Source organism: Papio anubis, chromosome 5 (genome assembly GCF_008728515.1).
Source record: "Papio anubis isolate 15944 chromosome 5, Panubis1.0, whole genome shotgun sequence".
Taxonomy (NCBI): domain Eukaryota; kingdom Metazoa; phylum Chordata; class Mammalia; order Primates; family Cercopithecidae; genus Papio; species Papio anubis.
Genome location: NC_044980.1, coordinates 37,218,660 through 37,246,533, shown reverse-complemented (window position 1 = coordinate 37,246,533; position 27,874 = coordinate 37,218,660). Strand labels below are relative to the sequence as shown.

The following is a 27,874-nucleotide window of genomic DNA, read 5'->3' as shown; positions in this document are numbered from 1 at the left end:
CTATAGGAGTGAACAAGGTGGAGGGAAACAATTTGGTAGCCATTGATGTAGTTGATTTTGTTAAGAGGGTAGTCCCTGGTGCCAGTATGGCTGAGGTCACATTAGGCTCTACCACTTACTAGCTGTGTGACCTTGGGCAAGTTACTTAACTGTTCCGTGCCATTGGTTTTTTGTTTTGTTTTGTTTTGTTTTGTTTTTTAAGACAGAATCTCACTCTGTTGCCCAAGCTGGAGTGTAGTGGCACAATCTCAGCTCATTGCAACTTCTGCCTCCTGAGTTCAGGCAATTCTCCTGCCTTAGCCTCCTGGGTAGCTGGGATTACAGAGGCGTGACACCATGCCCAGCTAATTTTTGTATTTTAGTAGAGACGGAGTTTCACCATGTTGGCCAGGCTGGTCTCCAACTCATGACCTCAGGTGATTTGCCTGCCTCAGCCTCCCAAAGTGCTGAGATGACAGGCGTGAGCCATCGCGTCCAGCCCCATTGGTTCTTATCCGTAAAGTAAGGCTAATGATAGCACCCACTTCATAATAACCTTGGAAAGATCAAAGTAATTTAGAATGGTGCCTACTTAAAGTAGGTGCTCAACTAATATTAGCTACAAGAAAAACAAACAAAACAAAAAACTGTTCTAGGAGTCATGAGGATTGAATCCTACCTCTGACTGAGGAATGGGGAGAGGGATGAATTGATAATGTGGTCAAGAAAATGCAGCAAAATGTTAACGGTAGAATCTAGGCAATGAGACTATGATGTTCACTGTGCATTCTTTCAAAATAACATTTTAGAGATGGAGGGAAAAGAGATTCAAGGAAGAGACTTGGCCAAGGGCAAAGTCATAAGGATGTGATGCTTAGAGTAGTGAGTGAAAAGGAGAGTATCCTAGAGATATCGATCCAGAGTCCTGATATCATAGAGACCCTGTTATGGACTAAACTGTTTTTCCCCCCAAATTCACAGTTGAAGTCCTAACTCCCTGTATTTGGAGATAGTATCTTTAAGGAGGTATTTCAGGTTAATTGAGGTCATAAGAGTGGGGACTTAATCCGCTCTGACTGGTGTCCTTGTAGGAGGATATTTGGACACACAGACATACCAGGGCTGTGCACACACAGAGGAAAGATCCCTGGAGCACACAGTGAGAAGGTGGCTGTCTGCAAGCCAAGGAGAGAGGCCTCCCCAGGAACCAAATTGGCTAGCACCTTGATCTGGGACTTCCGGCCTCCAGAACTGTGAGAAAATTAATTTCTGATGTTTAACTCGCCCAGTTTGCAGTATTTGTTATGGCAGCTCTAGTAGACAGTCCCTGAATTAACCAACCTGGGAATTATCTACCTGCTGCCTTCAGTGATAGAATAAACATCCTTATTGCTTTAAAAATAAGCCAAGCTCTGCCTGCTACTTTCGATAAGTTATTTAACTTCTGCAAGCCCCAGTTTCTTCATCTATAAAATGGGCATGATAATAATTTCTACCTCTTAGAGTTAGTGTGAAAGTAAATGAGAGAGTGTATGAGAAAATGTTTGGCACTGTGATCATGAATTAGAATTCGACCACTTCTTTAAGAAACAGAGAGTATATGAAAGCTCTTCTTACATTACTGTGTTAGCTCTTCCACTGGACTGGGTGAGGTAAGGTAAATGGGCTGGATTGCTTATTGCTTTGTCCAATAAGACCATGCCATATTTCATGATGAGACCCAAATTGCTAGCAAGACACAACCAGTGTTTGGTGCACCATACTGTTACCATATTTTGGTGTTCAGATGCAGAGTCAGCATGTCTGCAGAGCACCAGCCTCACCCCCGGGGCCCACCTCTCTCCTGACGTTCTGCAGGTACCAGCTTCCCAGGGTAGCACCTAATGTTGCTGTTCCCTCCATGGGCCAAGCCAGAAAGGCAGTCCCATAAGACATATGTCCCATAAGACTACCCCAACCCACTGGGCAGCCACTTACCCACATCAGCCCCGCTGAGTGCTTTTCCCAGGGGCCAGGGCCTCATGTCGATTCTCCTCCCATTCACAGCGAGTGACTGCACACAACCTTGAAAGCCTCGGTTTGTCCCTGTTGCTCTGACCAACCAGTAAGCGCTGGGAGCGCCACCAAGATAGAGAGGTGTCCGGAAAGTAATTTTACTGTATTGGCCCTTTAAGAAAGATGACCACTCATGAATACTCTCACTAAACAAAATCGAAAGCCAAAACACACCAGATTTTTATGAGGGACATGGTTAAGACGTCAGTGACAGCTCCAGCGTTTTCTTCCATCTGTATTTATCTTTAAGACCTTGCCTTACTGGAAAATTAAACCCACGATTACCGTAGGGAACTCAGTGAGTTTCTCAGAGGGCTGTGCTTCCAGAAGGGAGGATTTTGGAATGTCTAGAAGGGAAGGGAAGGGAGGTCAGAGCCACGCCTGACCCACCAGGCAGTGAACCATGCTAGGCATCCAACAAAAACGTTCTCTTTCCAGTCCTGACACCAGCTGACTGTGTACTTTGGAAGGATCTTAGGGCTATTCTGTGCCTCCAAAGGTGATAATACTAATTTTGTATACAGTGGGCTAATAATTACCTTTTCATTGTCCTAGTCACCTTTATACTATATCCTGAGAGAAACATTGCTGGGGTCGGGTGGGGTGGGGGGGGGGAATTACTAAACAGATCATGATGCAAAGTGTTTTGAAATTTGCTTATGAATATGACTTTTTTTTTTTTAAGTGTTGTTACAGTGAGGTAGGAAAATTTCCCATCTTAGACCAAACCACAATCTGGATTGCAGGTTTTAAGGTTACAAAATACAGAGCTGAAGATTAGGTGGGACAAAATTAAGTCACCCTTGGCCTTTTTTTTTTTTTTTTTTTTGAGACAGAGTCTTGCTCTGTTGCCGGGGCTGAGCCATCTTGGCTCGCTGTAACCTCCGCCTCCCAGGTTCAAGCTATTCTCCTGCCTCAGCCTCCTGAGTAGCTGGGATTACAGGCATGTGCCACCACACCCAGCTAATTTTATATTTTTAGTAGAGACTGGGTTTCACCATGTTGGTCAGGCTGGTCTTGAACTCCTGACCTTGTGATCCACCCACCTTGGCCTCCCAAAGTGCTGGGATTACAGGCATGAGCCACCACACTCAGCCTGGTCATTCTTTTTTTTTATGACCAAAATATCTCATTCATCTGCATTATAGGGTAAGGAATGGTGTCAGGGAAAGGCACACTGCCAGAACTTATAAAATGTTCAGAGTGTAAGACTCTGAAACATAATTAGGATCCTTTAAACTTCTGTTACCAGCAAGTGGAAAATCTAATCATTGTTTTATCTTTTCTGATGAAGAGATAAGAATCATATGTAAATAGCAGACTGAACACAAGTTAGGATATGGGTTTTCAGGGTCAGTTACACTGTTTGCCAGCCACTGAGCATGCTGCTTTCATTAGATGAGTTAAATGTCCTCTTGGCTTCTTTCACCAAGATTCTCAGAATTGACTTCTTCTGGATCCCATCCTGGCCCTTCCAGTTTTGTTCCGTGATCTGGGGCCACAGCAGGAGGCTGACGGCTCAATCCTTTTCTAGAGCATAAAGTGCCTTGTAGGGGTGGGTGGCTACTTTGCTGCGCCCTTCGCAAGATCCCCGGCAATGGTCTTCAAACCTGGCTTCAGATGAAGGTTGCCTTCTGATCCCTGGAGCTTGCTTTGCCTGCCTCTACAGAGAAATGGAAGAATTCACATTCTCCCAGGGCAGCCCTTAACAGTTTGGGATGAGTCTGAGGCATAATTTACACTCCGGAGCTCCTCTACTGGATCAGGCAGAAACCATACTCTGAAAAACTTGGCCTGAGATCTCACTCTTGCTGATAACCTCTTCTTCCCTGTCCGTCTCCTCTCTCTCAGCAGTTTCTCCTGGGAGCACTTTCTTAATACATCACTTGCATAGGACTCCACATCTCAGGTCTGTTGCTGGGGAATCTCACTTAAGATAGAATCACTGTCTCTCAGGACAGCTTATTAAACAGCCACACTCATGGTCCTGCTTGACAACTTGCTTAGCGAGTCTCGCTAGTATGGAGGCAATCTTCAGCCTGAGTATCTATAAAGCTACACGCTTCTTGCAATTAATTCCTTTTTTAAAAAAAGATGGTGATATGGCTTGGCTGTGTCTCCACCCAAGTATCATCTTGAATTGTAGCTCCCATAATCCCCATGTGTCATGGGAAGGACTCGGTGGGAGGTAACTGAATCATGGGGGTGGTTACCCCCATGCTGTTCTCGCGATAGTGAGTTCTCACGAGCTCTGATAGTTTTATAAGGCGTTTTTTCCCCCTCGCTCAGCACTTCTCCTTGCTGCTGCCATGTGAAGAAGGACATGTTTGCTTCCCCTTCCACCATGATTGTAAGTTTTCTGAGGCCTTCCCAGCCATGCAGAACTGTACGTCAATTAAACCTCTTTTCTTTATGAATTACCCAGTCTCGGATATTTCTTCATAGCAGTATGAGAACGGACTAATACAGATGGGGTCTGACTATGTTACCCAGGCTGAAGTGCAGGGCTATTCACAGGCTCAAAGATGACCCACTGCAGGCTTGACCTCCTGGGCTCAAGCGATCCTCCCTCCTCAGCCTCCCAAGTAGCTGGGACTACAGGCGTATGACACAACATCTGGCTAATTTTTCTATTTTTGGTAGAGATGGGGTTTCACCATGTTCCCTAGGCTAGTCTCGAACTCCCGAGCTCAAGTGATCCTCCTGCCTTGGCTTCCCAAAGTGTGAGAATTATAGGTGTGCGCCACTGTGCCTGGCAATTAAATTAATTCTTTTTTTTTTTCTTTTTTTTTGGAGATGTAGTCTTGCTCTGTAGCCCAGGCTGGAATGCAATAGTGTAATGCAAGTTCACTGCAACGTCTGCCTCCCAGGTTCAGGTGATTCTCCTGCCTCAGCCTCCTGAGTAGCTGGGATTACAGGCACCCACCACAACACCTGGCTAATTTTTAAATATTTTTAGTAGAGACAAGGTTTCACATGTTGGCCAGGCTGGTCTCGAACTCCTGACCTCAAGTGACCTGCCTACTTCAGTCTCCCAAAGTACTGGTATTGGAGGCATGAGCCACTGCACCTGGCTCAATTAATTATTATATTCATTACAAACATAGAATCTTGAGATTAACAAAAAATATAAAAACTCGTATAATTCAAGCTCTCACTGGCTGTTGGATTCCTGCTACATCCCTAACAAGAAGTTTAGATAAGTTACCCCTTGAACACTCCCCAAAGATACCCCCCTCTCCTGAGGTAGTCTGTTGCACTTCTGTCCTTTTATTAGGTGAAGCTAAAATAGACCTCTTAAGGCTCATCCCATTCAGCTTCGGCCTTGGGGGGTCCATGGAGTAAATCTTCGTTTCCCAAGGCTCTTTCTTTGACTCTATAACGAAAAACCACTTTGTATGCCTTCATCTTCTCTTCTCCAAACTAAACATTGCTCCTTCAATCAATCATTGAAGGGATTTCAAGTCATCTTCCAGTTTGGGTGACTACCCTTAGAACTGCTCCAATCTGTCTGCAGCCTTCTTAGAATGTGATCCAGATGTGAATGTAATCCTTTCAGAGGATTAGAGTCACTATCCGAGTCACTAGAAGCTATCACATAGTCAACAGAATAGAATAAGATCATCACCTCCCTTTTTTAGATGCTATGACTCTGTTAACACAGCCTATAATTTATTTAGCTTATTGTTACCACAGGACCCTGTTTGTTAACAGCTATGGAACTTCCCCTGTTTTAAACAATTAGACATTTTCACAGGCTTCTATTGTAGCTTCTCCATTCTGTCTTCATGTTAGTATTTTGGACCCAAGCTAGAAGTTTCTTTATTCCTATCAAACTAACTTTTATCATGTTAGGCCTATTAGTTCTGGCACTGATGTAGTTTACTGACCCTGTCTTTTTCTTACCTAGCCATCAGAGCATAAACAGTCTCCCTGGATTCGCATTTACTAAATTGGAATTCTTGCTCCTTTGGAATCACTGGGATCCAAATTAATGAGATATTTTCTTCTATATTTTGGAAGGCAGGGTGTCAGCAAGGCATAGCCCTTTATATCAGGGGTCCCCAACCATGGCCATGGACCCATACCAGTCGGTGGCCTGTTAGGAACCAGGGTGCACCGCAGAAGGTGAGTGGCGGGATGAGCGAGCATTTCCGCCTGAGCTCCGCCTCCTGTCAGATCAGCTGTGCCATTAGCTTCTTAGAGGAGCACGAACCCTGTTGTGAACTGCACGGGCGAGGGATCCAGGTGACACGTTCCTTCTGAAACTCTAACCATGCCTGACGATCTGAGATGGAACACTTTCATCCTGAAATCAAACGCCCTCCCTGGTCCATGGAAAAATTGACTTCCACAAAACTGGTCCCTGGTGCCAAAAAGGTTGGGGACCACTGCTTTATATAATGTGCCTTGCTGGCGAAGAGTAGAGAGGAGCCCAAGCAGGGAGGAAGCTATAGACATATAAACAAAGGCTTTCTTGCTACATTTTTCCTTGGAGAATACAGACACCTGCCTGATTATAATTATAGGCTCAGTTCCTTGGCAGGCTTTTAATCCAAACTGTTTATTCTGAACATAGTCCTAAAATTGCTCAGACCATAACAAATATGTGAATACTAGGTGATTTGCTGAGTAGCCCAAAAGTCCAGCCCTTTTTTTTTTTTTTTAACCATTTCCTATAATTACGGCCACCCCTCAAAGGTAGATGAAGAACTTATTCCTGCATTTTGAACCAAATGAACCTTTCGAGACTATCTTCTGAAGCCACAGGATTGCAACACCCCATCCTAAAAGCAAGCTTTGTGTTTGACACGAATAATGGCTTCTAGGCTGGGTGTGGTGGCTCATCCCTGTCACCCCAGCACTTTGGGAGGCCTAGGTGGGAGAATTGCTTGCGTCCAGGAGTTCATGACCAGCCTGGGCAACACAGTGAAACTCAATCTCTACAAAAAAAAAATAAAAAGAAAGAAATTAGCCAGTCATGGTGGCACATGCCTGTAGTTCCAGCTACTTGGGAGGCTGAGGTGGCATGGTTTCAACCAGGGAGGTAGAGGCTGCAGTGAGCCATGATTCTGCCACTGCACTCCAGCCTGGGGGACAGAGTGAGACCCTCTGCCTCCAAGTAATAATAGTAATAATGGGTTCTATTCTTCCAATATGGGCCTTCTTCTACCGCTGGCTTTGATGTACTTAGGAAAGAGAACATATCTTTGGGCACAAGCCTGCAGCATGAACCTGTGCACCAACAGCAATGATGCTTGTAAGTTGAATTCTTCTCTTTGGTAGATGTGAGGTGGGTGTGTGTCCTGAAAGCTCACCTGGAGTGCAAGACCACTCAAGAGCACATCAAAGGTCTGCTGCATGGGTTCACCACGAGAAATAGGCCTCACCACGCCTATCCAGAACTTGAATCCTGCAGACGCTGCCACGGCTCTGTGCAGTGAGTCCCTCCCTGGAGGCTCATGGTGAGTGGTACATGGGGTGGGCAGGGTGTGGGGCTCATACTTACCTGAGACTGGCCTGTCACCGGGGTGCCGTTGTTCAGCTGCAGCAGCCCGTTCTGCCCATCTCTGTAGAGCATAACTGTGTGCCAGCCCCCCAGTTTGATTTTGGTCTCACTTACGATGATGGCAACCCCAGTTCCACAATTAAACCTGTTGGGGAGGAAAAGGAAAAGAAGATTCTTTGATGAACCAGCTCATTATGTTTTCAGATTCCATGGACGTCACTTCCAGGTCAACAGCTCCTTTCCGAGTCAGTCTATTCAGAGTTATGTTTATGAATATCAAGTGCTGTTGAAATCAATACAGGGAAGAACTAGGCACCTCTTCCTGGGGATGATCTCCATCTAGTTATCTTTCATCTGCCCATAGGACCTTTCAACGTAGGGCCTTTGTTAGCCTGATTTTTTCTGCAACTTAGGAAATCATGGGCATTTGCGTACTGTGCTTGCTACCTGCGTGACGGGATCTGTACCCCAAGCCTCAGCATCATGCAGTATTCCCATGTAGCAAACCTGCACATGTACGCCCTGTATTTAAAATAAAAGTTGACATTAGGCCAGGCATGGTGGTTTACGTCTGTAATCCCAGCACTTGGGGAGGCCAAGGTGGGCGGATCACCTGAGGTCAGGAGTTCAAGACCAGCCTGACCAACATGGTGAAACTCCATCTCTACTAAAAATACAAAGATTAGCTGGGCGTCGTGGCAGGTGCCTGTAGTCCAGAGGCTGAGGCAGCAGAATCGTTCGAACCCAGGAGGCGGAGGTTACAGTGAGCCAAGTTAACGCCACTGCCTGGGCAACAGAGTGAAACTCTGTCCCAAAAATAAATAAAAATAAAAATTAAAAATACAAGTTGAAATTTAAAAAAAACTGGGCATGGTGGCCCATGTCTGTAATCCCAGCACTCTGGGAGGCCGAGGCAGGTGGATCACTTGAGTTCAGGAGTTCGAGACCAGCCTGGCCAACATGGTGAAATCCTGTCTCTACTAAAAATATAAAAGTTAACTGAGCATGATGGCGAATGCTTGTAATCCCAGCTACTTGGGAGGATGAGGCAGGAGAATTGCTTGAACCCAGGAGGTGGAGGTTGAAGTGAGCCCAGATTGTACCACTGCACTCCAGTCTTGGCAACAGACTCCGTCTCAAAAACAAAAAAGAAAAAAGAAATTAATGAAAGGTAGTAGCTAATCCGCATCCCATTTTCTTTTTTCTTTTCTTTTGAGACAGTGTCTCGCTCTGTCGCCCGGGCTGGAGTGCAGTGGTGTGATCTCTGCTCACTGTAACCTCCGCCTCCTGGGTTCAAGTGATTCTCCCGCCTCAGCCTCCTGAGTAGCTAGGACTATAGGTGCATGCTATCACGCCCAGCTAATTTTTGTATTTTTAGTAGAGATGCGGTTACACCATGTTGGCCAGGATGGTCTTGATCTCCTGACCTCGTGATCCGCCCGCCTTGGCCTCCCAAAGTGCTGGGATTACAGGTGTGAGCCACCACACCCGGCTCCTATTTTCTTTTGACTAGAAGTCGATGATCACTTCGGCTCATTAGGAATTTAGCCTTCTCTGTTTCTGAAAAGGACAGGACCCATAAGAAAAGTAAAGGAAAAATCGTAAGAAAGAAAAAAAAGAAAAGAAAATGATGGGCAACTAAGGACCTCCTTCTTGTTTTCAGCGATTGCCAAATGCTTACCATGAATTCAAGGTACAGAGAATTAGAATACGAGTCACTCTGCTTCCAAGGATTTCTCTGGGGACTTTCCCAACTCTTAAATAGCAAAGCTCAGTGATATTCATAAAATATAAAAATCCAGGTCTTCAGGCTCATTTTGGCAAGCTGGCCAGCCCTGCCATCTGTGCTTAGCTGTACCTAAACACAGGCGAGGTCCACAGGAAGCTCAGCAGAGAGGTGAGACAGAGGAGGAGCGTCCTCAGATGGCTGCATTATTCTTGTTTTTATCCCAATCTCCCTATGGCCCGGGAGTGCCCACGGTCACCATGCCTAACAGGTGGAATCTTGGACCTTTCTGGTCAACTTCCAAATAGCCACCAGGCCTCTTCCACATGGATCCTGAGACTTCCCGTGGGGAAGGAGTCATGGCCAGCATTTTCCTTACTAGCATTTTCATTAACTGCAGTCACTTCTCAGGCCCTCCCTTTGTCTCGAGATCCTCAGTGAAGTGAGATGCAGTCAAGAGGTATTGCGGGACAGGCTTACCCCAGGGAGGATAGCAGATTCACTCAGCAGGAGTTGCATAGTTGGAGAGCTGCTACCAGCTAACAACAGTCAGTGCTACTGAGAGTCTATCTGATCCTCCCAGTGCTAGAACCCCACAAGGCAAAAAATACCGCCCAAGATCCTGGTGGCTAACACCAAACTTCATGAATCAAACCATTTAGCAAAGCATGGGGGCCCATTTTCTAGCCCAAGTGGGATACTCAGAGGCCTTCTTCAACTTAACCAAAAACATTTTTTATGCTGAAAGTAATTTAAGAAGACAATAATGGCTGATGCTGATTGAGTACTTGCTCTGGATCAGACGCTGCTCTAAGCGCTTTTATGAATTAACTCATTTAACCCTCACAACAGCCCCATAGGAAACGCAGGCTTGGAGAGGTTGCATCATATGCTGAAGGTCGGGCAGCAGGGGGTTGGTGCCATTAGGATGTCAGCGAGTGCACCACGGAGAAGGACCAGGCTGGTGCCCGTTGGTTGTTCACAAAGAGGTGCATTGCACACCTCCACAAGAGTCATTAAAACCTTCACCCCTCCACAAAACTCTGCCCCGCAGAAGACCGCACATAAGCTAAAGGTGGCTTCCATGCTGGGGGAGAAACGATGAGGGCAGTGGAGGCAAGCCAAAGAGTTCCCAGCACAGCCCAGAGGAAGATGAGGATGGGGAGCCCATGGGAGGTTGGAGGCTCCTCTCAGTCCACATCTGTCAGCCACATTTGCCAAAAGGAAATAAGAAGACCCCAGCCTTCTTCCCATCACATCCACTAGAGCTCCAGAGAAAAGGAACTGTATTCCTTTGGCTCACTCTGCATCTTCAGGATCGACAGGAGTGCCTATAGACAGGTACACTGTAGATGCTCAAGAAACATTCAGCAGCACCTACAGCACCAGTTACATCCAACAGTACCTGCAGCGCCAGGTACATTCAACAGCACCTGCAGAGTCAGGTACATTCAAAAGTACCTGCAGCGCCAGGTACACTCAACACCTCCAGAGCCAGGTACACTGTAGGTGCTGCTGAATGAATGAATGATTACAAGGTCCCAAAACGCAAGTTTTATAGGTTATCCTGCAATCCCAGTACCCCAGTATTTGGTAAACTGGTTCATATCATACTTATTTTATACAAACCATTCTTTCGTCTACTGGAATCTATCCTGTATATATTTCTTATACTACAAAAATGCAAATATAACGTAGGATAATGTAACAAAAGAAGAGTGTGAGGCTTTTGGCAGGAATTACCTGAACTGCAGGGAGCGTCGGATGATAGCCAGGGACATGAAATCTCCCCTCCCGTGTTCATTCTCCCCACAGTAGAGCAGTAAGCCATCCTCCGCCTCCGCCTGTGATTATACAAACAAAAGCCACATGAACAGTAAGTGCCTCCCCTTCCATAAAGCGCCATCTGGAAAAACTTGCAAATATGAAACTTGAGCATATTCCCCTCCACGATCCTATCTACAAAGGGTCAAGCACATGGGCTCCAATTCACTCCCAGATACCTGGTCCCAGTTCATTTCAATAAACAAATGGCAGTGATATAAACTGAGAGGTGGCAGTGAGGCGAGAGGAAGGTGACTCCATCTTTGACCTGCTCTTGACATGTCCTTTGTGGATGCACCTGCAGATCCTCGGAAAGCCAAATGTACAAAGACCACGGTCACAGTGAGGATGCTGCTGGTGTACATCCAATTCTACTTTCACTTTGTTCTTTCTATTTCCCTCCCTTTGGGGAGGAATGCACATTTGCTTCTTTCCTTCTATCAGGAGAACAGGATGGTAAGAACAGCTCAACCGAAAGCTGTGCTGGTGGTCTTAGACTAAGACGGGTCATTTCTTGAAGACTCAACACTGTGGCCATGACTTCACATGAGACTTCTTTCCAGACCTCCAGACCTTTTTATGTCATTGGAGATACCCAAAAGAATCAGTTTAAGCTGAGGTCACTGATTGAATTCTTATCTGCTGTTGATTCAAATCAGAGAACCTCCACTGGGCCCTCACACTGCAAACGTTGCATAGAGAACGGTTTTCTATTTGTTCAGTGACAGCTATCACAATGAAGACAGAGAATTGGGCTCTCTTTTTAAACAATTTTGGGACAGGGAATGCATTGTTTCTTCTCAATCCTGGCCTGGGAGAAATCACTATTATGAACAACATTGCTCGGACCCCAACATTCTCACTTGGAAGCTTCATGTCAGCCACTCTAGAGTTCAGTGACATACAAACCCACTGTCTCCTCACTGTCACACTTGAATGTTGTGAATGTGCTCCTCAATCCTATTGTCTCATGAGCTGGTTTAGAGACAGGCTCTGTGTCATATTTACCTTTGATCGCTCTTCCTGCTGCCTCCCTTCCTCTCCCCCAGCCTTTGAACATTGCTGTGTTAAAGTGTCCAAAAAGCACTCATCAAACAACGTGTCCCTCTTACCCTAAATTCAAGAGTAATTTGGAATGCCTGATAGGAGTTCTTCAGAGGTTCAAACGTTACATAGGAGTGGCCAAAGAACTGAGGATACTGGATAACAATATCTGAAGAAGAAAAAAGATAACACAAAAGAATGCTATTTCCTCACTGCTTCAAAAGCAAAAATCAATAGACAGCATTGCCTGGATATCATTAAGTGAGAACCCTCACTAATCTGTTCAACTTTGCTGTCTTCTTTTCTATACTTTTTATACCTACAACTCTCATTCTTGGAGACTTTGAGCTTCTGAAATTCTTAGGAAGAAGTTGCATTTTTGGAGACTGGCACTGACTTTCCTAAGAAGAAACCAATGACTTTCCTAAGAAGAAACCACTGTCACTAGCCCTCAGCTATACAGGCCTTTGTGTAATACAAGTTGGCCCAGTTGTTACCCTTCTTAACCCTCATGCATAAGTTTTAGCTGCATATTTTGGTAGAGATGTGATTATAGTAAAACCTACCTCTCTAAGGTAGTATCAGGATGATTTATCGATTGCTTTAAAGGGACTACACATTCGGCACACATAGAAATAGGATTGCTGTCTGCTTAGAAGCAATGAAAGTTGCCTCACAATTTGCCCTGTATAGCTAATTTAATGACCAATACGTGGAAGACGGAACTTATCTTGGAAAAGGGACTAGAAGGAACTATGTTTGGACCACAAAACTGCCCTCTGGCTCTCAATGGTGCCAATTCATCGCCACATTCTTCCTCTCCCCCAAGGGCCTACCTTCTGAGCAGCTCTCACCACCTTTGCCCAGGTTGCACTGGCATCGCGAGCCCCCCCAGGTGTAGTCATTGACACAGAAGCTGTCAGCAGAGCAGAGAGTTTCATCACAAGGCATGTCAAAGAGCCTTGACATTATGGCCACACCATTCTTCCCTTTCCTCTCTATGGGAATGGGCTGGGGAGCCACCGTGGTCACAGGGAGAGATGCTGAGGTAGGGGGGACGAGCCTGGAAATGGTCTTTGGGTTAGATATAGACATCTTCTTGCTTTCCATCAAAAATTTCTTATTCCCTCCTTTGGTAGCAGGAAGTGGTTTAACCTAAGCCGGAGAAGGAAAGGGGTTCAGGATGAACACAGAGCACGGCAATTAGACTGTTTTATTTATAGCTGTTGCCTACTACTTTAAAACATGGTCACTTCCAAAAACCCTAGGATGGAGATGGGGAAGGCAGCACTGACTCCAGTTTATGGACAAAGAGCTTGATGCTCAGGGACTTTCAGTGCTTTTCCCTGTGTTACTCAGAAAATCAGCAGTAAAACTGATATTACATGATTTATTCTTATTCTAATATGATGAAGATGCATGACTTTGTCAAGGAATTGTTCATTTCCTTATAATACCCGATTTTCTGAAATTTCCCTTGGCGGGAAATCGAAGTATGTTTTTGCCAGATTGTGGAGTCCGCAGGCAGGAGCTGCCTACGGACCATCAGCACGGCTGGTACTTCCCTACTACTGATTTATCAGCCCCTGGAGACTGAGCGTCAGAGGAAACAAATCAGTGTTAAAAGCAAATGGGCCCATTTAAGTTTTAAGTACAATGTTTATGGTCCATTGGCTAAATTGCTTTGTTCGGCAAGGAAACACAAATACCCTGGGTTTTAAGAGCAGAGATTATTGTTACCTCCTCAAAGGAGATATCCAAATCTAAGTCGTCTTCAAATCCTTCATCATCCTCACCGGCTCCCATGTCGGTGATATAACGGGGTCCATAGCGGCCACTTCCCGCCTCCTCAGGGCCTTCACAAAGAAAAGCAGCACACCTTTCATCAGCACAGGCCTTTGCTCCACTGTCTAGCCTAACTCAGCCGCAGGCAGAGCTGCACCGAATGGAACGCAGTGTATTGGAAACATTACAACGAATTCAACACAGAAAAGGAAGCATCAATGACCAAAACATATTAAAAAATGTTTCCTCTCGTAAGTTACTAAGGAATTGCCCACTGAAACCAGAAAGAGCTTCCATTTCATGCTGACAAGACTGGCAAAAATGTCAATCAGGTAATAAAAATGTTACCAAGGATGGGATCAATGAGGACTCATACAGTACTTGTGTAAACTGGTCCAGTCACTTTGTGAAATACTTGGAAATATTTCATAAAGTAGATGTTTGTTCATAGCTAGCAATCCCACCCCAACTTACAAATGTTAGAGAAACTCTTGCACATGTGTACCAAGAGGCATGTGCAAAACAGGTTCATAGCATCAGAATTCGTAACAGAAAAAATACTCCAAATATGCGATTTATAAGAATAAACAACACCCCAAATGTCCATCAACAAAGAATGACTAAATTATTTATAGTATATCTATAGAATGGAGTGCCATATAGTAGGGGAAAGGAATGAATCATCATTTAATGTATCAACATGGCTTAATCTCACATGATTTCATGCAAAAAAATTGTAAGTTGCAAAAGAACACATCTAGTTTGATGACATAATATAAAAGACAACAGCAAACAAAACAGTACATTACATAGGGATACATATATATGTAATTTAAACTCTTTTAAAAAGCAGGACAATCACATAAATACCCAAGGAAGGATAGAAAAAGGATGTGAATGAGGTGTGATTCACAGGGGTCTTTGAGAGTATTCCATCATATTCTATTTCTTAAGGTAAGTGCTGGGTACATGCAAATATTCATATTATTTTTGTATGTTATATATATATCTTATATATATACTTTTGATGTACAAAGTATTTCACTAAACGGTCTTTAAAACAAGAAAGGGAGATTATAGTAAACACTCCCACAACCAAAAAAAAGGGGGCCCTATAAGGTATCTTGGGGGCCAACCATTTCATCCATCTTAGCAGGATGACAAAATCTTTAGAACTGAAAGGTGGGTGAGAAAAGCTCTCAGACGTCAACACAGAGCATTGTCTTTTGGGGGACATTCAGTTGGCATTTTTATTCAACTGTCATCCGCAGAACCCACGGATCCACAGTGCTCTGACTTAGGCGGCACACAGGAAGCATTCCATCAGGAGGTGGTAGCCTTTCAAAGAGCGGCTCCAGGGCACCTGCACGTCCTCACAGTGGATCTGGGCCAGCACAGGTACTAACTTGCTGTCCTCTCTCAACCGAACAAGCCAGGCACCAGCCTTTAGCGCAGTAACAACTTTGGCAACAGAAACTGACTTTGGTAGGATGCTGATGCCCACTAGTTTTTAGACATCCAGTGTCTGGATGACTAGTGAAAAAGAAAAAGGAAAGATAACATAAAAAGCATAAAAAACATAAACTAAAGACATTTTGCTTTCAGAATAAGCTAAATCACGCACCATTCTCACGAAGACAAACTCACCCTCCTACTTTGTCTGTCCGGGCTGCTATAACAAAAGTACCATAAACTGATGGCTTGTAAACCACAAACATTTATTTTTCACAGTTCTGCAGGCTGTGAAGTCCCAGATCAAAGGGCTGGCAGTATCTGATGAGGGCACAGATGGTGCCTTCTCACTGCATCTTCACATGGTGAAAAGGGCAAACAAGCCCCTTTGGGCCTCTTTAAAAAGAGCACTGATCCCATTCACAAGGACTCCACCCTTATGATCTAAGCACCTCCCAAAGGCCCCGCCTTGGGGGTTAGGATTTCAACATATGAATTTGAGGGAGACATAAACATTCCGACCATAGCACTCCTCCAAGCAAAACAGCAATCAGATTGAAAATGGAATGGAAGGAAATGGCAGAAAGTCATTTTTGTCAGGGGGCGTGCTGTTGACCAGAAATCCATCTCCTCCCAGACCAGAAGACACAAATGTGGTCAGCAGATGATACAGATAACCCAGAGACAGGGTGGAGTGAGCTGTTCTCAGGGGTTCAGGAACATCTTGGTGGAGGTGGGATAGCAAAGCGGAGGTGGTGTTCTCACCCCTTCCACACCAATTCCCCAGTTTTATTGAAAGTAGCCCACCTGTCAACTGAAAAGTCAACCTGTGGATGCCAGATTTATACCTAGATACATGTTCTCTAAAGCCACCTGCATGCAGCATATCTGTGTGCCAGATGTCTTCGCACAAAAAGCCCTTGAGGACAGCTCCCTCCTCTTGTCTCTGTCTTTGTGCGGCAAGCAGTCCCCCTTATCTGTATTTTTGCTTTCTGCCATTTCATTTACCCTCGATCGACCACAGTCCAAAAATATTAAATGGGAAATTCCAGAAATAAACAATTCATAAGTTCTGAGTAGCCTGATGAAATAGCACGCTGCCCTGCTCTGTCCTGCCTGGGATATGAAGTATCCCCCTGTCTGGCGCATCCATGCTCCATATGCTCCCTGCCCCTTGGTCAGCAGCCGTCTCAGTTGTCAGATTCACTGTCACGGTATCGAAGTGCTTACGTTCGAGTAACCATTATCTGACTTCATAATGGCCCCACAGTGCAAGAGCAGTGATTCTGAGATTCAGATATGCCAAAGAGAAGCCATGAAGTGCATCTTTTAAATTAAAAGGTGAAAGTTCTCAACTGAATGAAGGAAAGAAAAAAAATCACATGCTGAGGTTGCTAAGATCTATGGCAAGAACAAATCTTCTGTCTGTGAAACCGTGAAGGAAAACAAAATTTATGCTAGTTCTGCTGCATATATAGGGTTCAGTATTATCTGCAGTTTCAGGTATCCACTGGGGATCTGGGAATGCATCCCCCGCAGAAAGGGAACTACTGTATCTATCTCTCTCCTGGCACCTCTCTCTTTCTCTTTCTCCCCTCTGTCCTTTCCATCGCTCTCCATTTCTATCTCTGCCTCTCTCATACATTCAGAATTGTTAGATTCCAGAAGAAGAAATCCATTTGGTAGTAAAAGAATTATACAGCACATACATAAAGCAAACTGGCTTTTATCTTCAGTAGGTTGGTCTTTCTCCCTCCAGGCTGTTCTCCCTTGCCCTGTGCGCCTTATTGACACATTCTCAACAAGGTTAAGATTCTCTTCATCTGTATCCTATGGTTTCCTATCCGAAAAATCACCTTCAGTGACTCTCCACTGCCTACAACATAAATTCTAGGCTTCTTGATCAAGAATTCAAGGTTCTCAATTAAAACAGCTCCTTTTTTTCCTCCTTCTTCCCCCCTATCACCATGATTTATTGAATTCTACTCCCTCTCCTCTTCTTACCCGGTACTATTGGGTGCTGAACATGATATATTTCTAAACTTTTCAATAATCTTACAAGGTAAGTATGACTAATCCCATTTTGTACATAAGAAAACTGAAGTCAAGAGTAGTTAAGTATTTTGCCTAAAATCAAACAGTTTATAACTGGCTGAGCTGAACTCACATCCAAGGTCTGTCCGGTGACTGCTCTCCTAATCGCCTATTGCAGAAAAAGCCACTGTGGAGGTAGAAAGATCGGAGAATTTTGAGAAAATTACCATATGTTGATCATTCTTAGTGTGCCAGGAGCTGTTCATACACTGCTTAAGTTAATCCTCACAAAATACTATAAAATTGGTGTTATTACTTCCATTTTACCAAGTGGAGATACAGACACAGAGAGATTAAATAACTTGCTCAAAGGCAGGCAGATGAGGAATGGCAGGGCTAGATTTTATCCTTGGTCTCTCTTTTGACATCATGTTACTTAATCTGAATCCTAATTATGTTTTCAGGTTTTTGTTGTTTTTTAAAAAATACTCTTTAAAAGCTGTATAATAGCCAAACTGGTCTGCCAGTTGTCTCCTGAATGCATCTTGTATTTTCTTACCCTAGGATTTTGGTTAATGCTTTTTCCCATTGTCATCTTTTTCCCACTCCTATCTCCTTACACACAGCCTACATATTCTCCCAGGGGGCATGCATTCTATGGAGACAGAGTTTAATGTGTGCCATCAAAAGACCAAAATCAAGCAACATTCTAAAAAGAAAACAGACTCTTCTGGGGAAAAAATGGTGACTCCACAAAGTAAGAAGCCACCAAGACCTGTAGGACATTCCTTCATCTTCTCCTGGATGGGGCTACCCAGCCATGGATATGTGCCTCTGATCAGCATAAATGCCCATTGCTTGATAAAGTCAACCCATGTGTAAGGTGGTGTGTACATCTTCTGGGATCCTGGCCTTAGACTCTTGCCCTTGTGTTTACCAACTGGATTGTAAATCCTTTGAGGGCAGAAACCACATTTTAGATTTCTTGATATCCTTTCCCTTCCTCCACGTCACTAACACTTCATGTACTCAACAAAGGCCAACACCTTTGAGAGGAGTGAAAGGAGACACTCCCACAGCGTTGAACTATGTCCTGCCCTTGCTCAACATGGTGGGACTCTGCCTCCCAATCCAAAGACCCCCAAAACTGCCACCAATCCTGTCCTTTTCCCCAAATGAAGCTAGAATTAAGAATGCAAAGAATCTTAGACACCATCCAGCCTAATCTTCTCATTTCACAAGCATGGAAATTGAGGCCACAGAAGACAATTGACTTAAAATCAAGACCATGCATCTCATTAGAGGAAGTTCTAACTCTCGAACCAGATAATGTGATTCTTAGTTCGATGTCCATAAGACTCTATCGCACAATTTTTTTTTGCATCGAGTATCTAAAGATAGTTCAGTCAGAATAACCTGGAAGTTAGAGAAGCCAAGGGTTAGAATGCAGGTGGCTGAGATCTCTTACTGCCCCTCCATCTGCTCTAGGAAATTCTGTTTCCTGAAGGGAACTCCTCAGAGAAAAGGACCACAAGCAAACTGCTGCTGCTACGAAATGATACCATAATGAGAATGGAAATAATCCTAGATTCTCTGCTCATTTTGACAAGTAAAATAAGGCACATATTTTTCAATGAATAATGTTCTTTGGTCTTTGTAAAAATTGTTTCTGTTTTGACACTTTTTGTAACTTATTTCTTTGAAACCTGAGTTCACTCAGTTTGGGGAAACATAGGGTATGGAAGAAGAATGGGAAAAGGAATATGGAATCACAAGGATTTAGAGTCAAAGCAATTTTAACTTTCGTAGAAAGACTGCAGGGATCAGCTAACACAACCAGCCCATTTTACAGAGGAGTCAACTAAGGCTCAAAGAATCCATGAGACTCGCCCAGAGAAGCAGCTCATTAGTGGCAGAGCTGATCTAGAATTCTGGGGTCCTGCTGCTGCAACCCAGTCATCTTTGCAGCATCCTAAACTCCCTCTCTCACAATAATCCAGGATAATAGTCATTTCCCATTTTTAATAAGAAGGAAATGAGCACAGAGAGAACCAGGCACAGCATGATGGAAGAAACCTGGAACTAAAGCCTCACTGCTTCTGTTTCCTGACTGCCCCGCCACCTCGGATCCCAAATCCACAGCTTACAGGAACTTTTCACCAATGTTATTTCTAAGTAGCACAGAATGTACGGTCCAAGCCAATGATAAGAATTCTCCCTGTAGCCTGGGGTTATTGTAATTAAAGTGCATAACTTATCTCTTTCTACTTGGCACTTGGTTAATTAGGAAAAGAGAACATTAAAAAGGAGACATTTATTAGGATCAGAATAATCAAACCACTAGTTCAGGGGTTATTCCACTGTAAAAAAGTTAATAAACAAAACACAAATTTTTGTTAACAGATAAAAGGGTGACTTTTATTTTATAAAAATCTGTGCTTTGTTTCAATAAAGGCATCACAGGTTTTCTATAAATAATGAGTTTCTCAGCTATATCAACGTGATGTAGTTGGAAATATCGCTAGTCATAGAATCCCAATGATTGGGAGGACACAGACGGCTTGGGTGACCTTGAGCAAGCCACTTCATCTCTCTGGGTCTTGTGTTTTCCGATAAAGTAAGGAGTAGGATTAGACTTGATGACCTTGAAATCCTTTCCAGCACTAACATTCTGTGACCCTAAAAGTCACCCTTTTAATTTAGGCATCTGTCACATCAAGCAAGGTTTGAAAAAGAAACAACTAGAGAATTTTACTTATGTGGATGAAAAAGCAAACAGAAGTTAGTTCAGCATGGAAGTCACATGCTTTGGGGATTGTAGCATTGTGTTCTCCTGTAGGAGGTGATCCATCGTCATTTATCAGAATCCATCTCCACTGAAAAGGACCAGGTTGTATTTTGAGTCCTTTCTCTTAATGTCTTTTAGCAACGACAAGGGAGGAACACTTATTCCCTACTCTTGAAGTTCCAATCATGAGAATAGAGTCTCCCTAAGTACTGCTGGATTCTTGTCCAACCCCTTTCCCTCCCTACAGATGTGGGGACAGTGACCTGGCTGCTAAGTGGAAGCAGTAGGTCCACATTTCTGAAGAAGGGAAGCTCATCTATCAAAGGACCTTGGGGGCCGGGGGCAATGGCTCACACCTGTAACACTAGTACTTTGAGAGGCTAAAGTGGGTGGATTGCTTGAGCTCAGGAGTTCGAGACCAGCCTGGGCAACATGGTGAAAACCCATATCTACCAAAAATACAAAAATTAGCCAGGCATAGTTGCGTGTATCTGTGATCCCACCTACTCAGGAGGCTGAGATGGGAGGATCACTTGAGCCTGGGAGGCGGAGGTTGCAGTGAGCTGGGATAGTGCCTCTGCACTCCAGCCTGGGTGACAGTGAGACCCTGTCCCCCACCCCCCAAAAAAACTAAAACAAAAACAAAAAAGGACACTGGGGAGGGAGGAGGAATTCAATTTGGAACTAATTAATTCAGTTCTTCCTACCTTCCCTCTCCACCTAGCACAGTGGAAAACAGTAGCCTGGGTAGGTGTGAAACCTGTGCAAACCCACACTTTCCCTCAGGTAAGCTCCCATAGTCTGAACTGGACAGAAGGGAGTTTGCAAGCTCACTTTGGCTCTTAGAATGAGCTATGTCTTCTGACACAGCCTTTTTAGAAATAAGAATGGCATTTGATTCATCTGCTTCATCTTCATCCTTATCATCTTCCTCTGCTGACTGTGTTGTTTTATTTTTCAATTGATTTCAAAAGTGGGCAAAAAAAGTGCCATTAATTGTGTCTCTTCAAAACCCTAATACCCACCAGAATAAGAATGGTTCTCCACGAGGCTGTAAGCCACAGACAGAAACTGGGTCATCTCTTTCAGTGCAAATGTTCAAGAATTGGTTGGTTAGATGGAATAATGACAGGTCAGACCTGTGACTTGAGTCCCTTCAAAGTCTTCCCAGGACCCTACATGACTTGCCCCTGCAAGCTCAAGCCTCATCTCTCACCAATTTATTCCTTCTTACCATGTTCCAGCTGCACTGGCTCTTCTTTCAAAGCTTTGGATACACCATCCTTTCCTCTGACTCAGGGGCTTTGCAGATGCTGTTCTCTATGCTTAGAAATCTTATCCCTCACTGCCCATCCTTTTACCTTTTTAATTCTTTTATATTTCTGTTCAAAATCACTTTCTTAGGGATGTTTTCCCTGTATCCCAGATAAGGTCAGGTATGTTCTCATAGCTCTCTCCTTTTTAGTGGCATTATGAGTTTGTAATTTTATGCTTATTTATGTGATGATTTCATAAATGCAATTCTCCCACCAGACTGTAAAATCCTTGAGGAAATCAACACTATCTATTTTGGTTTTTGTTGTACCATCAAAACCTCACTCACTCCTGACACATTTTAGGGACTTATAGAATGTATGGAAAATAGAAACAGTGAACTTTTGGGGTAGTTTAGGCATAATAACAATATATGACAGCAGCATTCATCTAGGTTCTTAACAGCAAAAGTTCAGGCCCAAGGGGAGCCACACCTTTCCAGGATATTAAGGAAGTCATTCTGCAGAGTGTTCCTGGAAAATAATCCACACCCAGAGCCCCTTCTGGAGCTGATGTTCCCAGTGGCTCTTCCGCATTAAGTCACTTTGGCTTGGGCTATATGCTATAAGTAAAGTCAGTCCTGCTACCCTTGCCAAAAGTTGACTGAATCAGGATCTATGCCTGATCTTATAATGACCACATCCAGTCATTATACATTATGTAAGGACCTCTGAGGGTCCTTGGTGTGACAATCTGTGCTTCACGTTGGAAGGTAAGGTAGATATTCCGACCTCAGCTCCCTCCTCTCTCACCTGCTTCTGCTGTAGATACTACAGAAGTGAAGTACCGGATTTTTAAGCCCCCTTTGTTCATGGGGTGGGGGTAGGGAGAATCATAGTGACTCCAGTTTGGGTCACTAAGATGCACGAGGACACCTGTTGGAACTTCCCAGCTTTCCGTATTTGCTTAGGCAGTGAAGGTGCTTGTGATAGCTGGAGCTGCAGCAGCTAATGCATTCCTAATTGAAACATGGTGATCAAACAGCTCAGTTAGACCCTGTCTTAGAAAATATTGAATCTAATGCTGGACATGGTAGCTCACACCTGTGATCCCAGCACTTTGGGAAGCTGAGGTGGGAAGATTGCTTGAGCCCCAGAGTTCAAGACCAGCCTGGGCAACATAGCAAGACTTCATCTCTATAAAAAATAAAGATAAAAATTTTAATTAAAAAAATATTGCAACTGAGTGCATGCTGTGTGAGTGAGGCACAAGAGCTACTGGGTGACTTACCTAGTCGTTGGGTTCTGCATGAAGAAGGCCTGCTCAGGACCAGCCAGCACAGGAACTCAGGGGCTGCAAAGATGTGGATGGCTTCCCTTGCTCCTCCCTTTCCCCCAAATAATCTGCTGGAATCAGTCCCTTCCAATCTGAATGAATCTCATGAATGCAGCAGTTTGTTTTTATGATGGTAGGGTTGGGACTGGTGGGGGAAAGTAGCTCTAAGTACCAGCCATAGGCAGATATGTTGTTCTTTTATGCTCAGCATGTTTCATGAAACTCTTATTTGACCATAGCCTAAGAATGGCACCTCAGGCACCCAGTGACTTCCACAGCCCTCACCTCAAAGCTTCTCAGATGCCTTTATCTTTATGCACGTCCACACAGCAGAAGCGCAAACAGTGCATAATCCCTGTGGGGTGTTGCCTTTTGAAGTACATAAGCCGGTCAACCAAACACACGCCACTGTGTCTTTCTCTCTCAGAGTCTCCCTTTCTAAAGATAATGGGGCCTTGGAAAGTTAAGCAGATGGCCAGAGACCAAGGTGTTATGCACCTGCTTCTCTACCACCTGCTGATGGAGGAGATACATAGGCAAAGCATAATGGGAGAAGCAACTGTGAACACAGCAGGAAAACCCAAGGCCATCTTTCCATCATGGTGTGCAAGAAATTTCAGGCTTGGAGCCTTTGTGTGTTTAGAGAATAATGAATAATAATTTACTGGCAACCTTCTGTGGCAATACTTCAGGACTGGAGGTGGGGTGGGCAGTGTAAAATTCAGACAGGTGATTAAAACATTTCTAAACAGCTGAAATGGTGGCTGACATTAGGAATTCAGTGCTATGTACACGGCAGGCACTCAATACGTATTTGTTAGATGAGTGAGTAAATTAGTGAGTGAATGTTTTCTATACGAGCCAAATCTTGCAGGGTGCTCTGCACACGGTAAATGCAAAATAAATGTTAGTTGAAAGACCCCAGTTATAATCTCATATGATCTATGTATCTAGTCAGTCATTTTCACTGGGAGTTCGTTAGCAATTATAAACTGACTGTTAATGAGAGAAAACCATTTCCCGTAGCATCAGGAGGATATGGCTTTAAAAGGAAGCTTGCGCTTTGGCGGGTTCTCTCTCTCTCTCTCCTTCTGTGGGATAATCTGGCAGTACATAACACATTCCTTATCATTTGCACTTTTTAAAAAGAAATTTAATGGCATGTGATATGTTTATGGGACAACATTATGTTTAGAAAAAAGATGGATCATTGGTGTTTACATATGAGTAGCTGGGGGTGGGAGCAGGTTGGGATGGGTTGAAGAATGAATAGGACGTTTTTAAAAAGTGGGTACAGTGATTGTAAACACAGTAACTCTAGCTTGAAGGAAGGCAGGGAGATGGAATGGTAGGTGGCAGGTTGTGAGCATAAGGAGGGTCTTTCCTGTGAGTAGGGAACACACGTTTGTGTCCTTATGGGGATGATCTGCTAGAAAAGCAAAGATGAAAAGATAAATCATTTGGAGACACAGGGTAACTAATGGAAAATTGACATACGTAGTATGGTCTCCAATTGGCTCCCTAAAAAAGAGGGCTCAATTCACATCTTGCACTGAGAAATCAGGAGCTAGAACAGGGAAAGTGAGATGGCAAAGAGAGAGCAGATGTAGCTTGTCGGTGGCTCACAATCCAGTGGGGAGGGAGACTTACACTCCTACAGCTGCACAGCAAGAGGGCTGAAGCTAAGATGTGAGCACCTGAGTCTCTGGAGCTTCTCTGTTCCTTAAAGAGGCTTCACATTTGAGTACCAACCATGGTTCAGTTCTCCTTTAGGTATTCGGATGGGCGAGTTGTTCAAACCAGAGACACTTACACTCTCTCTTCTCACTCTTTAAAGACAAAGTGCTAGGAGAAAATAATCGTCCAGGCAAAATCCTATATTCAGCCTGGGCAAGATGGTAAGACCCTGTCTCTCAGAAAAAAAAAAAATTTTTTAATTAGCCAGGCACAGTAGCTCACACCTGTAGTCCCAGCTACTCAGTGGGGGAGCTGAGGCAGGAGGATCCCATTAGCTCAGGAGTTCCAGGCTGTAGTGATCTATGATTGCGCCACTGCCCTCCAGCCTGGGTGACAGCGAGACCCAGTCTCTACAAAAACAAAAACAAAAAAAAACAAACAAAAAAAAGCCAAGCATGGTGGCTAGCACCTATAATCCCAGCACTTTGGGAGGCCGAGGTGGGCAGATCACCTAAGGTTGGGAGTTCGAGACCAGCCTGACCAACATGGAGAAATCCCGTCTCTACTAAAAATACAAAATTAGCTAGGCATGGTGGTGCATGCCTGTAATCCCAGCTTCTTGGGAGGCTGAGGTAGGAGAATCTCTTGAACCTGGGAGGCAGAGGTTGTAGTGAGCCGAGATCATGCCATTGCACTCCCACCTGGGCAACAAGAGCGAAACTCCACCTCAAAAAAAAAAAAAAACAACAAAACAACCCTATATTCAATTAAATGGTTGTTCAACCGAAAGCCTAAAACAAAGACATGATCACAAAGCCCGAGACAGTTTATCACTAACAGATCTTTAAACATTTATTCAAAAGTATATTTCAAGACAAAGAAGGAAAGAGTAAGATGCGAAGAGTTGTGGGCACAGAAAGTGGTAAATCTGTAAATAAATCTAAACAAGCATTGAGTTTAAAAAATGTGGTTACTAAACAAGGTAGAACAAAAATACTGAAAAGTAACATGTAACACAAGAAGGAACTGATTTGGACTAAAGCTGCTAAGGCTCTATTGATACAGAAGGGCTGGGCTCCTGGCTAAACCCCACCCTTAGGCCTGGAACCACAGCCCTAAGTGAAAACAGCTGACCCCGTTTTTCCACCCAAATGTTGCCTTTTTGGCTTGCCTCGCCCCTGTCCTGTGCTCATAACACTTCAGCTGGCAGAGCAACACGAGTGGCTGAGCAGCGAGGATACAAGCAGCTGAACGGTGAGCAGAGAAGCAACCGAGTGTTGGAGACTACAGATAGATGGATAGATGTGGCTAACTTCAGACAGTGCGGCTTTGGAGAGGGGCCTAGCCGGAGATGGCTGGGCTGCAGGGAAAGGTCACCTTCCCATCCCCTTTCCAGCCTCCCTTTCCGCTGAGAGCCACCCGCCGCTCAATAAAGTCTTCTGTATTCATCACCTTTCAAACAGAGTTTGTGTGACCTGATTCTTCCTGGACACCGGACAAGAACCCGGGTGCCGAGAGGGCTGGGGCTGCCACCCTGACCCTCTACTAAGCTGGTTGGCTCTTGGCTGTCTCTGGACGGCAGAGCTGAAAGAGTATTGGTGGTAACATGCTTGGACGCTGCTGCGGGGCCCGCACAGAGCCTGCTCCACCAGGGAGGAGCGACCAGCCAGTGCCAGCATTCGTTCGCTCTGGTTCCCGCACTCTCCCTCCCGCGAGCACTGGCCAGTGGTGGGCTGAGTGAAACGAGCCACTCCAGTTCCAGCCCAGGAAGGGAGTCAAGTGAACTAACCTGTCTCATCATTATTGTTTTATTATTGTTTGAGAGGAAGGTAATAGATTGTGATGAACTTTAGACTGTTTAAGTTTGAGAGTTAACAATTTATGGATGGTAAATTAAAGAATTTATAATTTCATCCTAATACAGGGGAAGAAAGGACTAAGAAAATACAGTCAATCCTATAGAAAATAGAAAAGGGCCGGGTGTGGTGGCTCATGCCTGTAACCCCAACACTTTGGGAGGCTGAGGCAGAAGGATCACTTGAGACCAGGAGTTCAGGAACAGACTGGGCAACATGGTAAGATCCCATCTCTACAAAACAACATTAAAAGAAATTAGCCAGGCATGGTGGCACATGCCTGTAGTCCTAGCTACTTGGGAGGCTGAGGTAAGAGGATCACTTGAGCCTGGGAGGTCAAGGTAGCAGTGAGCTATGATTGTGCCACCACATTCCAGCCTGGGTGACAAAACAAGACTCCGTCTCAAAAAAATAATAAAAAAAATAAAAAAATAAAGAAAATAGGAAAACAGCAGAAACAAAAATCCTTCTCTAATAAAAAATGGAAAAAGCAGAGTAAATATAATAGCACAAAATAGGACTGTAGAAATAAATAATACATGTCAGCCATTATAACTATAAATGCAATAAACTTGTCATTTAAAAAACAGCGCTTGTCAGATTGGATTTAATACATTTAAGCTACATGCTGTTTCCAGAAAGTATCTAAAACATAACATACAGAAACATCAAAAGTAAAAGAATGCAATATATATTCCAGGCAATAGATAAGAGAAAGCTAGTGTACCTATATAATTACTGGACAATGTAAATGTTAAGGGGGAAAAAAGTATCATTAATGATAAGATGGTTATTAAATAATGATTAAAAGAATCACCAGGAATATAACATGATTCTAAACTCATATGCGCCTAATCTCATGGCCTCACATACATATCAAGAAAAAAACTGAGAGAGGTGTAGGGAGATAGAGTGAGAAATTGTAATGTATCTTCTTAGTAATTGATAGATCAAGCTAACAAAAAATGCATAAGGATAGAGAAGATTTGAACGATATTAAAAATCTCGATCAAAAAAGCTTAAACAGACTTCTGAATATAAGAGACTTGGGAATAAATAACAAAAGCTATAAAGAACTTCTGGTTCCTGCACTCTTCCTCCATGAGGAATAGCCAGTGGTGAGCTGAGTGAAACGAGCCACTCCAGTTCCCGACCACGAAGGGGGTTGAGGGAACTAACCTGTTTCATCATTGTTGTTTTATTATTGTTTGAGAGGAGGGTAATAGATTTTGATGAACTTTAGACTGTTTAAGTTTCAGAATTTTCTCCATAATGGAGAAAATTATTAAAGTACACTAAAAGACTCTGAAGAAAATCTAGATGAGATATAATGTGGTGATTAAGTCAATGATTCTATATCACAAAGATGTCAGTTCTTCCAAAATTAGTTTATAAATACAATATAATTTTCATTTTAAAAATTCAATATATTTTCATTTTTAAAATCCCAACAGAATTTTTCATGGAATTGAAAAACTGATTCTAAAATTTCTATTGAAAAGCAGAGAATCAAGAAAAGAAAAGGTATTGTGGGCCAGGCACGGTGGCTCATGCTT

General features: G+C 43.8%; 1 protein-coding gene across 4 annotated transcripts in view; it reads right to left on the bottom strand.

Moving 5' to 3' along the window:
* The window catches only part of EGFLAM (EGF like, fibronectin type III and laminin G domains), a 198,078-nt gene that overhangs the window by 44,613 nt on the left and 125,591 nt on the right, over positions 1–27,874 (bottom strand). For all 4 annotated transcript variants that reach the window (XM_031666120.1, XM_031666118.1, XM_031666121.1 and 1 more), the window contains exons 7-12: positions 13,878–13,993; positions 12,974–13,292; positions 12,206–12,306; positions 11,013–11,113; positions 7,544–7,688; positions 1,957–2,146 (exon numbers count right to left, since the gene is read on the bottom strand). In XM_031666120.1, coding sequence (XP_031521980.1) covers positions 1,957–2,146; positions 7,544–7,688; positions 11,013–11,113; positions 12,206–12,306; positions 12,974–13,292; positions 13,878–13,993 — 972 coding nt within the window. The remainder of the gene's footprint in view (positions 1–1,956; positions 2,147–7,543; positions 7,689–11,012; positions 11,114–12,205; positions 12,307–12,973; positions 13,293–13,877; positions 13,994–27,874) is intronic.